The sequence below is a fragment of the Panulirus ornatus genome, chromosome 68, assembly GCF_036320965.1.
Source record: "Panulirus ornatus isolate Po-2019 chromosome 68, ASM3632096v1, whole genome shotgun sequence".
NCBI classification, from domain to species: domain Eukaryota; kingdom Metazoa; phylum Arthropoda; class Malacostraca; order Decapoda; family Palinuridae; genus Panulirus; species Panulirus ornatus.
Genome location: NC_092291.1, coordinates 15,479,335 through 15,492,132, shown reverse-complemented (window position 1 = coordinate 15,492,132; position 12,798 = coordinate 15,479,335). Strand labels below are relative to the sequence as shown.

Genomic DNA, 12,798 nt, shown 5'->3' with positions numbered 1-12,798 from the left:
ACATATGCACATGTCACAAATACATATCTAACTCTCCTCGAGCGTAAACACAATATGTTAGTGTACAGTGAACACAAAACATTTGACGAATGACACTGAAAAAGTGTTGCCAAGAACATCAACGTATTGCACACAACTTTACAAAAGGACGCTTAGAAGCGAATATATAATGCAACTGAACACCCTACCCCCACCCTCTCTTCATTTGAGAGCATCGTAAGTTGACCTACTGAACACATTCCAGCGGAATGATTACTAAAAAGTTTAATATCAGCCTCACATTGTCTCCTGTGCCAGAAACAGCTGATGGCGTGAGTCATGAGGTCCAGGAAGCGACAAAGCTAGTCACACAAAATATCAAAACAACAACTAATCACCACCTGTCTAGTTATAACCACACACGAAGCTGTGGTAACACCGTCAGTACCTTTTTCTGACGCTGCTCGACGCATTCGGTGACTGCCGCCCAGATGTTTCCCTTGTGCACCCTGAGGGACGTTCGCGCCTCCGCTGCCGTGATGGACCCGACATCGTTGACGCGTCGTTCCTGGCCGTAGTTGGTGGCAAGGGTAGACACGGTGTCTACCATGTGTCGCCAGTTCTCCTTCAGCCACTCTAGTGGATTCTTGTCCCCACAGTGCGTAAGGGCGATGGACACGTCCTCGGAGGCGTAGCCTAAGTCCTCAGCATCCTAAGAAGGTGAGAGACGAGCAGTAACAGGTGTTTACGTGTACCTTACATGATATACAAGCTGTGTAAAGCTGCAAACAACTAGCAGGCTCTGGTGCTTAAGACTGTGGAAGTACAGATCATATATGAATGAACTCAAAAATGATTGTGGCAAGGTAACAGACGTGTTGCAGTCTATTGACATTCGTTGTTTTTAGCATGGTGGTTGATGTACTGTTAGTCCTAGAATAAATCACCATGTGATACCTGCATCAGAAATGTATATGAAAAATATTATGTGATACAGGTGTTACAGGCATTGATTAGATGAAAGGTTACATGACCTAGGCACATAAAATGTATATTATTCTCTAGCCTAGCCGATTTTGTTGGCTGAAGCAGCCGACATGACATGGGGCTCCTAACAATTTTCTTGAATTGGGAATATATTGTTTGGTCCTACGACTTAGGTACTGAAATTACCTGTGGCTTAACCAAATGAGTAAGTTGTTACAACCCTAAGATTAGCCTCTGAGCTAACACTAAAAAGTTGGGTCAAAGGCTAGACCATCATACGTAAGATTTGTACAGTCGTTTGGCCTTCTTTAACCAAGAAATGGAGGTGGGATAATGACAAAACTTGTGACAGAGGTAGCGTTCACAGGGTTAGCGACTGATGCAAGAAAATTCATAATGATGGCTTGAGGAAGAATGCCTTATGACCCCATACATATACTCACCCTGAGAACCTGGACCAGATGGAGACCCTGTTTCCTCATGGCTTCCTGTCGCCGCTTGGTAATGATCTCCTCCACCGTCAGGAACTTTTCATTCACGTCCTCCAACCCCCACTTCATCGTCTTGCTCTGCCGCTCAGCCTGTCATCAGTAAATGTATGTTAACCCCTTGAATGATAAGAAGCAATCCCTTCAGTGTGGTTATCTAACCCCCTGACTACGCCCTTAAGTAACATCATCCCTTTATATACGGTAACTAGTTCCCATGATTATTGTGGATTTGCTCCCTGAGCAAATGAGTCAATGAGTACAGTGACTCAACAACAAAAGTACGATGAATTAACCCGTTTGAACATGACGAGTAAAGCCTTTCAGGATAGTGAGGTGAAGCAGTGAGAAAACTAAGACCATGAACAAAGTGAAGTAACTACTTAAGTATGATGAGTTAAGTCTTTGAGTACGATGAATTGATCCCCTCGAGCACGGCGCGCCAACCGTTTGGGAAGAGTGAGGTAACTACAGGGCGTCCATAATGTCGTATCACCCTGACATAGAATCTATATCTATTGTACATACATTTACAAAATAGTACAGATAAAATACTAGCATACGTAATCTCTTCCACGAATTACTTACTCGTAGTAGTCAATAGCAAATGTTGCATGTGCCCAATGGGTCTCTGTTTGCCATGATTCTCAGAGAATGATTCTGCATCAAGTTCCAAGGAACATTCGACTCTCTAAAAGGCATTCCCTGACATTTGCGTAAAATCATCTCTGAGCCACTACGGTGACAGGACAAAATTAATTCATGGGGTACGGTGGGTTCGCCCTTGAGAATGAATTCCTGTAGGACAAAGTGCTACTACCTTAAGAAGCGGGTTAAGACTGCCATGATCTAAATAACCGAATTCAGCGGTAAGGGGTTGATGTCAAGTAGATATAATTGCTCTGGAACATTGTGCTCACTAGGAGCAGGGTCCCTTGACAATGTAACCAAACTTAAATAAACAGGCAGTGCGGCTCGGGTATGCTGCAGTTTTACCGTGGTTGAACGTGCTAACCTTGCCCTTGACTTACTGACAGCACACCAGGCAGACACATACTCTTTTTTTCCATTTTCAACAAAACACAAAACTAACATGAAGGTGAATCTGTAAGACTACAAAATACAAGAACAAAATGGCAATAGGAAAATCATAAGATCATTGCGAACAAAACCTGGAAATGAATAAGCATGACCATAAACGTAGATATGATATAGATGTATATTGAAAAAAAGATGATATAAAAATACATCTATACAACCAGGAATATCCAATGTGGACAGGTGCAAAGAATAATCGTCTTCCGACTTGACGTCAATCCCCAAACACATTCTGAGTCACAAGAAGATACAAACATGACCGCCAACGTTAACAAGAGAGCTAGAGATACAAACAGGACGTCACTGTTGGCACGCAAAGACGCCACACATAACAAGATCACTATAGGTACACAGGGTGGTAATACAAGCAAGGTCACAAGCCAAACAAACAGGTTACTGCCGTTAAACAGTCATTGGAGATACAAACAGGACGCCACCGGGAACATAGTTACAAAATATTGAGAGAACGGAACTGTCAAACTACAAAATTGACATACTACTTTTACTTTATGACACAACATACAAACAAAACTACCAACAACCACAACACCACACGCACAAACAATAAACAAAAAACATCATAGCACTAGCCATACTACAAACAACAGAATGCAGCAACGTCACCGAACTCTTCTACCATCACACCAACCACCCAATAACACATGAACAGTGCACCACCTCCTTCAGAAGCGCCGCGACGTTGGGGTTCAGCTGGGTGTCCTCTTGAGGCTGGGATGCAGTTCTGAGGCCCTAGGGCGAGAGGGAGGCTAAAGTCCAGTCTCAGTAAACATTACACCTGACATAGCGTAGTTTTAGTAAATGTTACATTTTGCATCTAGCATCTCAGAACAATCCTGTATCAGACACAGGGTAAGGATTTAGTACACAATCATCAGAGCACCCTACACAGACCGTTAGCTCAACACGCCCTTTGGGCTTGCCCGACATTAAAATTCTCTTAAAACCTTATGAGTTCTTTACGATACTTGAACACGACAGTGGACACTTAAAATATACTGGCATGACTGACTTCACCGTAATGTATCAGGCCATCATACCAAAGGGTCGTACCGTACAGCAGTAATTACCTCTTCCAAATGTTACATCAGAAAGGCCAAAAATATGCTATGAATACAATAACAGATTTCAAATAATGACACAGCATAGGTATTATTCCATGAAAGTTTTCAAACTGTATATCTCGAATCAACTGTGATGAAAACCTACTTACATGTGCCTTTCACCACAATATTCAGAGAATTTTGGGTACTGAAGTCGGTGATTGCAAGTAACTACTTAAGTTTTAAGTCAATTGCTGTAAGTGCGAGGAACTTCCTCTTAAGTGCGTGTGTAAGATAAGGCTGATCGAGAAGCATGGGAAAGGTGGTATACCTGTTCTGAAACGGAGCGGGTGAGGCGCGCAGCGTCTGATGGGGTGAGGGCATCCTGGAAGCTGAGGGACTCGTACCCGTCAGCGTGGGGCGCCGCTTTGGGTGCTCCTGCTGACGCGGGTCTCATCGGACTCCCTTCCTCCTCCCCAGCGTACGCCTGTTAGTTACCCCCAGCAAAGAACGTTAGGCTGAGGTTAGTAAGAGTTAAGTGCCCGTGTCTAACGGGGTTATGTCTTAGCAAAGTATGAAGCAGGTAGCATATGTTGGAGTTGCTGTGCTTCATGAGGATTAACGTGTCTGCAGTGAATTAGTGTGCCTACCGCTGTGTGGTATGAGATTAAATATTTTTGTTTATCAACAGTTGATATAGCTGCTTCCGTGAGTGAAATTATTTCAGATGTCTAATGGAAACTTGGGAGCTTAAAACTATAATTGTAACTGAATGATGAGGTTAAATACGTCTATTGATAACATCAGTGATGAAGTTTTATTGTCTGACAGATATTTAAGTTTCCGTATGTGTGTGTGTGTGTGTGTGTGTGTGTGTGTGTGTGTTAAGCATACTATTAATGAATTATTTCCAAATACAGCAAAACAAATTGTTACTGCTACAGACTGCAACTTAATTTGGCCAGCGTTAACAATTTTCACATGAACAGGAAAAAATAAAGTTGTGCAAGTCTTTGTAAATTAAGTAAATAAAGGAATTATAAATCTATTGTATGAAAAATAAATTGTTATACTACATGATAAAAACTAAATGAATCCAAATAATAAAGCAATAGACCTAAAGTTTATAAGTTATAATTAATTGGAAAAGAAAGGTAATAAAAAATGTAAGTAAATTAAAAGTAAAATGACCCTGCAGATGGATATTGCACTGAGACTTGATCCTTTACCCTTTTCCCTCCCAAAGGTTTACCTCATGAGAACTCTCTTAGGTGAAACAAATAATACCTTGAAGTTTTCCTCTAGAGAACTCTAACTTAAGGTAGCTATTTTAGAATCGTAAATATCAAGGTGGTTTCCATGAGCTCTTTCCCGAGAAGGTTCGTAAGAGACTGCCCTAGAGCTTTACCTCAAGGTTGGCCTCAAGCAACCTTTATCTCAAGGTGGGTTACAGACCACTACCTCATGGTGATACTCAAGAAAGCTCTACCTCAAGGTGGGCCTCAACAAACCTCTACCTCCAGGTGATCTTTATGACAGTGTTACATCAAGGTGTTTCTTAAGGCGGTCTTTAAGAGATCTCTGATTTTAGGTGGTCCTTAAAAGACTACAGTCTCGATAGAAGTGATAGTAAGGACGGCTATGAAGTTCAAGGAAAATGTGGGGTTACTTTACGTAAAAAGCGGTGTTATACTTGTAAAACAATATCCTTTGAAAAACCTTCCCCAACCTCCCATTGCAACTGAGATTTAAAACAAAAATATACCAAACTCAATATGAAAAGATGCTAGGATCAGCGTGCAATGCTTCCAACTAGTTGGGAGGCGCGGCGGTTCCACCAGCTCCTGTATGTCTTGTTTTCATATGTTGGCGCGTTATTGAAATCACGGTGATAGGCATATTCGACTATACCATTGAAACTGAAGATAAATTTCGCCTGCCAAAGAAGGTCTAGCAAGTTTTCATGGATTATGTTGAATATTACTAATGTTTCACTTACTTTTGCATTAATTAACCTTGAGCTTCATATCCCTCCCCACTATCACTTACTCAAATACTCCCATGTCACACTCCTCTCTCATTCTACTATACGTATAGTGTACTATCATTATAAAACTACATGAATGAAATTTATATGTAACTACAGCGGTGCCTTTGTAACCTAGAGGTTGTGCTCAAAATTCTTGATTCTCGGGGTCGCTCTCATGAGAGCTCTACTTACGTATAATATTCTAAACAGCTTATGGTGATTCTCATATGACCATTTACCTTAAGAGATCTCTACCCTAAGATGGTCCTCACGAGGCATCTACTTCAAGGTAGTTTTTAGACGTCTCTTACCCTAAGGAGATTCTCAAGAGATTTATACCTCGCGGTGGACCTCACTAGACGTAGGTGGCACTTGGATCTCTACCTTCAAGTAGCTTTTATAGGAGTTAGCCCTCAAGATAGGCCTTACTATTCCCAACTCAAGCTGATTCTCGAGAAAACTCTATCCCAAGGTGGCCCTCGCGAGAAGTACTACCTTAGGGTAGTTCTCACGAGACGACTCACCTCTTCAGCGTAAGGTAGCTGCTCGTAGGACGACCTGATGGTCTCTTTGGACGACTTAGGGTCGCCAGTCTCTTGGTGCATCGTCTCCAGCGCCGTCACGAGGTAGTCGTCGTCCCGGGCCGGAACATTCTGCACCAGAGGTTGTGTTACTAAACACACATCCGGGCTACTACACGAACGACGAAGATTCACAACCCAACGACAAACGAGGATTTTATATTTCCGAGACGACCAAAACATCTTCAAAAGTATTGGAATGACACAATTATCATAGCTCTACACCCCCAAGAAAATTAACGAGCCACATCACGACGATCAGATTGCAGTACCCCTTAAAATACCCGTCTCATATTTCAACGAGGGAAATCCTATCACAGCTCCACAACAACCAGAAAAAGACAACCATTAGTGTCATCACCTCAGCATACTCTTTAATTATGCAGCTACCTTAACTTATGTTTTCACTTCAGTATACCACTCATTGTTACCCCTACTTGAGCATACCCCTCACTACTGCATCATCCTTAGTGTACCCCTAAATACTGCATTAACCTTAGTATACCCGTCACTGCTGCTTCCAACTCGTATACCCCTTACTTCTACTTCTTCGCTGTACCTAACCCTCCATTGCTTCTTCAACATACCTCTCCGTGTTGCTCCTACTCTACAGTACATCTTAATGTTATTTCACTTTACCTGTCTGTTCTTACTTCTGTATATTTCTCACTCCTGCTATTACTCCAAAATACTTCTCACTCCTGCTCTTACTTTAGTATATCTCTCACCATTGTCATTTCATTGTACCTATTAGTCTTTATTATTACTAGCGTACTGCTCATGGTTGTACTACAAGACGCCATACTGAAAAACCATGGTAACATTAAACATCTTTGACGTAGACCCACCTTCCTTGGGAACCAGTCACCCTCCTCCATTCAAACTGGCACATATCTTATTCTCCCATTAAAAACTCCTCGCTAGATTTCGTAAATTCAAATTCATCTCATATATTTGTGGCACCTTCCAGATGACATCGCCATCCCTCTCATATCCTTTCTCCATATCCATTTAAGTTGCTTGCAGAAAATTCTTCAACGCAGACACCTGGCTCAAACGCCCTATTTTCTTCTTAAAGCCAGTCAGTTGTTTTATGTGCATATCTCCTCTGTCTCAATCACCACTCTCCCATGCATCCCTACATAAATCTGTCAGTTTCCTAGTGCTGTTGGTGATTTAGTCTCCCTTATTGCTGCTGCTGCATCAAAACCTAGCTAAATGTACCCTTTACTGCTACTACTATTCTAGTAAGTCTTATTGTTCGTACTTCAATGTACCCAGCGTGCTTCCCGCACTTCACATACCGTCTTACTGCTGTAAATATGTCTGCTTCCCTCGTGTCTTCATTGTGTAAGTTTTCCGAGATGTTTTACCAACCTGTTCTCTGTGCGATGTTTTCTTCTTCCACAAGTAAGCAATCCACCATATAGCAATGTTTCATATCTCTATGTTTATTTTTCTTTATCATGTACCTTCGTTTTCATCTTCATGGATAGGGTTAGGTACCTATAGTTTCTCAGATTTCTTGCCTGAATACATGGGTACCTCAGCGTACCTCTGTAATTTGCTCTATGCACTACTCTAATGATATGAATGCTGGCCTAACTTACAATGTACGCTTCTGTTTACTGAATACATGAGACCCTTAGCTTACATGTTTAACATGCCTTAGGTACTGCTCTGTTGTCCATATGAATGCTTGTGGAACTAGCTAATGTGTGCCTTCATGTAGTTGATACCTGGGACCCTCGGCCCATTTGTTTAACTTGCCTTACGTACTGCTGAACTATCTTTCTATTTGTGTATGTGTATACGGACCTAACATGAAGTTCGGTCTATGGATCACTTATATGATGCCTGTACCACACCTCTGTAACCGGATTCATACATCACTCCATTGTCTCCAGCCGCGGATAGTCCCAACCAGCAACGGGTGCGTTAATGCACTGTAGGCATGGGGCCCTCTGCCAATCCCTGTAACTTGCCTCATATATGGATACTAACCAAGTCTAGCTTTGCTTCTATCTGTGATCTGAATACATGGAGTCCTCATTCCATCTGTGTAGCTTAGCTCTAAATCATCTAATTTCCATAACTATATACCCAAGTAGCATATACAGTCTTGCCATAGCATGTGGGCTGTTACACTAACTGCTAGCTAACTCATGTCTAAAGTGCTTATATGAACATGGGCTTCTACGCTAATGCAATCGCTTTTTTTTTTTTATCTTTCATTTCCGACAACTTAAGTTTATTACTTACAAAACAGCCAGCAAGTAATCATACTCTTGGATTATGCAAGTAAGAAACCTACCGGATATCTCACCTGTAAAATCACCAGCATTTTATCACGCTTCATTCTTTCGTACAAGTTAATTTTACAGAGACCGAATGTTCATCGCAATTTTGAGAGCTGGTGAGAGGACTAATGCGTCGATTTCTTGGGTGGACTTGATCCTATTCTGTCCTCTTATTGCAGGAAGTACATAGGTGTAGGAATTAAGGTTCCTGAACGTGCACGGACTTACTTGCACCACAAGGCGCCAACCGTTCCACTCAGTGGGTGGTGTTTACATTCTTTATTCTGTGACACATAGCTTCGTTTGTACAGACCATGAAATTATTTCTCTTCAGCAGGGAGGAAAATTAATTAGCTAAAAATCCAAAAAACTTGTTCTCCCTGTGCTGAGGTAAGAGGCTTTGGATTTCCCTCACTGTTGGCTGGCTTTTCCTGTTCCTTGTTTTTCCAGTGTACTGGAAGAACAGTTGTAGGGAATTTAGTAAATAATAAGGATGTGTGGAAAGTCTACTTGTGTTTCTGAGGACAAGTGTGTATGAACTTTGTGGTGTTTAATGTAAACTGCGATTACAAGTCTCACTGTGACTCAGTAACGAGGACTCAGCGTTCACTGAAGATACCTCTAGATATGTTCAGTCCTGTAGAAATGTCTAAGGTGCACCGTTCTTTGTTTTTTTTCATGTGATAGGCGCAAAGAGTTGTGTACTGTGAACTCGTGTGAGTTTCACTATGTATCGAGAAAATAAGCGTGTAGTGTTCATTGAAATGAGAAAATAAGTGAGCAGTTTCACTGAAAAAACTACGAGTTCACAAATTTATGAGCGGGCATGAATGTGTACTGAAGACCAATGTGTTGGGTTTAATGTAATCAGAGAAGACAAGCGTGCGAGGTTCACCTGTGTCTGGCCAGTCTGTGGTTTATCCTGAAGCTGCTCGCTAAGAGAGATATCCGGAGAGTCGGGTGGTGAGTAGAACTGTGCATCGGAAGAGGAGAAGCTGAGCGGCGTGTACTGCCGATCGGGAGGCGAGGAATTGAATCCCAGGGAGGAGCCTGGGGACACGGACCTTCTTACTTCCCCACGAATGTCTATGGGTGACTCCTGTTTGACCTTAACCTCCATTATATTTTCAGCATTAACTTCCTCTGGCTCCTCTAGTTTTAGCTCTTCAACAGGGGCTTCAACAGTTGCCAAATGATCTCCCTGTTCTTGTTGATTTGTCTCTCTAACATTGATCGTGGGTTTAACCTCCATCATAACTGGAGCCTCGGTTTCTACGGGCTGTTCTACTAATTCATAACTAGGTTCGTATAACTGTTCAGGCGCAGTTTTCTTTTCTACCTGACCAGTATCCTGTACGGCAACACCCTCTGGTTCATTCTTCATTTCGATTCTTTGAGGTTCTACTTGTCTGATGTGTGTTGGCTCAACGGCTACAGTTTTAGGCTCGTCGATAACTTCCTCTTCTGGGGTTATGGGTCTGATGTAATTGACAACTGGAATATCCTCGTGGGGCGCCACCAGCAGATCAGCACTGCGGGGCCGATCGTCGATGTAATGGCTGCTCAGATCCTGGTCCGCTACCTCATTCGTCCCCATCGTCGCTATGTCATCTAGAGTATTAGCGAAACTGGGATCGTCGCCCTCACCTCGAGAAGTCCGCTGTGACAGCTCAGGAGACCTGCTTTTCTGAACTCGAAGTTTAGGACTCGGCGATCTAGAGTTTTCGCCGCTAAGCTTTTTATCGACGATTGGGATTTGGGGAGGTTGTTCTAGCACTTGTTCTTCATCAGCCACACTGGAAGCTTGACTTGATGCCTTAGAACTCTTAGATTTACTTCGTCGCTCGCTACTATCTGATTTTGACTTCCTACCAGTTCTGACAGTGACCTCAGATGCTAAAGTTTCAACCAAAGTGCCGTCTAAAGAGTTGTGGTGTCCATTACGGTCAGCACTGACACTGTTATGCTGTGAGGAGCGGGCTCTCTCTCCATCGCTGCGGTCCGAGCTGCTTTCCAGGGATCCCACGTCATCTGCTGGGCTGGCGCGCCGCGGCGTCTGACGGCCTGGAGTCCTCGACCGCTCGCTGTGGCTCTTGCCTCTGTTCTTGAAGCGACCGACGTTTCCTGTAACATACAGGAAACACGGCTTTAGGGTTTCTGAGTGAAACTCATGTCCGAAATAGATGCATTTATTTAGCATGTTCTTAATGACATTGCAAAATGAACACATAAAAGAAGCATAGAAATGGACAGTAAACAAAAGTCACATCAATATAGTCATGAAATGTATGCCCGTATTTATCAAAGAATATGCTGTGATACACAGTCAATACTACTTGTTCTTCAGTCCTTAGCAGAACAATGTTCAATACTGCACGCACTCCACACAAGTCTAATGTCACTCTTTCCACCTAAGTTTACCTTCTTTCTTGCGTGAGCCTCTGTCTCTATCTCTGTCTTTGTCCTTGTTGTTGACACCGTCGTGGTCGCTTCCTCGTCTGCGGGAGGAGGAGGAGGAAACCCTCAGGTCACGCATGTGTCTCTCTAACCGTTCCTCCTCCTCCCCCTCACTCTTCGACTCAGACGCCGATGCCGAGCTGCCTCGTCGACGGGACTTCTTCTTGCTCTTGCCCTTGTTTGAGCCCGTCACCTTGGTGCGGGACTCGCGTTTACTATCCTTAATATTGAATGATAAATTACTCTTAACTACACCGCCGCCATCATTGTCGTAATCGGACACATCTCGATCATTTTCTTCCGGATCAGTTCGTCGGTCCCGCCGTCGCTCGGAGCGTCTTCTCTCACTACTCCTTCGGCTACTGCGGCCGCAACTTCCCACAGTCTTAGAGCACATTCCACAGGTTCGTGTCCCTCCAGAATTAATGAAGGTACAATGGTCACACTGCCAAGCTAGACTGCTCCCGCCGCCTTGACAGGATTTGCTTTCCCGGTCGTCATCATCGTCGTCCTCGCTCACAGACGACGACCGGCTGTCCTCACTCTCCTCAGAGCGCTTCATTCTGCGGTTACGGCTGCGGCGACCGCTGGTGTCGGCGGCGCTGAAGGATCGGGACTTGGTGGATTTGTGTGAGCGGTGTGATGAGGAGCGGACTGAAGGCGCCGGGGAGGATGGGACTTTGCTGAATGTATGCATGGAATCAGGTATTGACATGTTGAGGCCCATGGCGGAGCCCATGGGAGGAGGGGCCATGTGTGGGTGGTATCCAGGGTAGTAACCCGGGTACATGGGCATGTGGTGGTGGATATGAGGGGGTGGTGGAGCCCACGGGTAACCAGACACGTCGCTCCCTATTGACGACAGGTTCATGGACAGGTTTGAGGCGGCACGTTTCATACCAGTAGCGTTAGGGTGTCCAGGATACATGGGCATGACCTGGCATAGATCACAGGGGGCGCCCCACACCATGCCGCCACCGTAACCCATCATGTTCAACTGCTGGAAGCTGTTGGCCTGTGTAGGAAGAGACAACATTATATAAGATCACCGAAACTTAACTGTGGCATAGTACATAAAAGACTGATATCCTAAATACTTCACTAAGAGCAACTAAGGAAGGTGTTGGGGAGGCAGAGGGTGGACGCACCGCGTGAGTGCTGTTTAAGGCGGGTTGGGGCTGCTGCTGTGCCAGGGTGTTGAGGTCGCACACGGAGGCAGAGGAGACCATGCCGCGCCCCAGCGTGCCACCGCCGCCTCGCCCGGAGCTGGTAATGGTGTTGTAGCCGCGCCGGGTAGTGGCGCCTGCGAAGGCTGACATGTCTGCTGGTGTGTGACCAGGGGGGCAGGCAGGTCCTGCCGAGGTCGCCGTAGATACAGCCGTGCTGGTGCTGGTCTGTGCAGCCATCACCTGTGCCCACTGGTCGTCGGAAATACTCTGGGAACGCGTGCGTGGTGGGGGTTTGGTGGTTTCCCCTTCCCAGGGCACTCCACCCGACGCAGGCTCCACCATGGACGTCTGCGAACACCAGAGGGAAGTCAAGCACAGCCACTACGGAGTAACACTGACACACTGGCTGGCTGAGGCAACATGCACCAAGGCACGAGACAACAACCAAAAACACTACCATACACACCCACACGTAGACAGAGACAATCAGGACATTATATCCACATACTAAAGGAACACTACACAAAACAGATGCTACATGACACTGGAAGAGAATTGGCAGCTGCACTAATGTGAACTTCTGGAGGTCATAACCTACACTACCATAAGTCTACATTTCAATCAAACATCACAGGGAAAGCTATGGCTG

General features: G+C 44.4%; 1 protein-coding gene across 1 annotated transcript in view; it reads right to left on the bottom strand.

The window, feature by feature from the left end:
- The window catches only part of LOC139747352 (uncharacterized), a 127,031-nt gene that overhangs the window by 28,233 nt on the left and 86,000 nt on the right, over nucleotides 1-12,798 (bottom strand). The window contains 8 exon segments of the mRNA XM_071659559.1: nucleotides 428-691; nucleotides 1,410-1,547; nucleotides 3,231-3,302; nucleotides 3,945-4,100; nucleotides 6,167-6,295; nucleotides 9,419-10,647; nucleotides 10,945-11,995; nucleotides 12,129-12,497. Coding sequence (XP_071515660.1) covers nucleotides 428-691; nucleotides 1,410-1,547; nucleotides 3,231-3,302; nucleotides 3,945-4,100; nucleotides 6,167-6,295; nucleotides 9,419-10,647; nucleotides 10,945-11,995; nucleotides 12,129-12,497 — 3,408 coding nt within the window.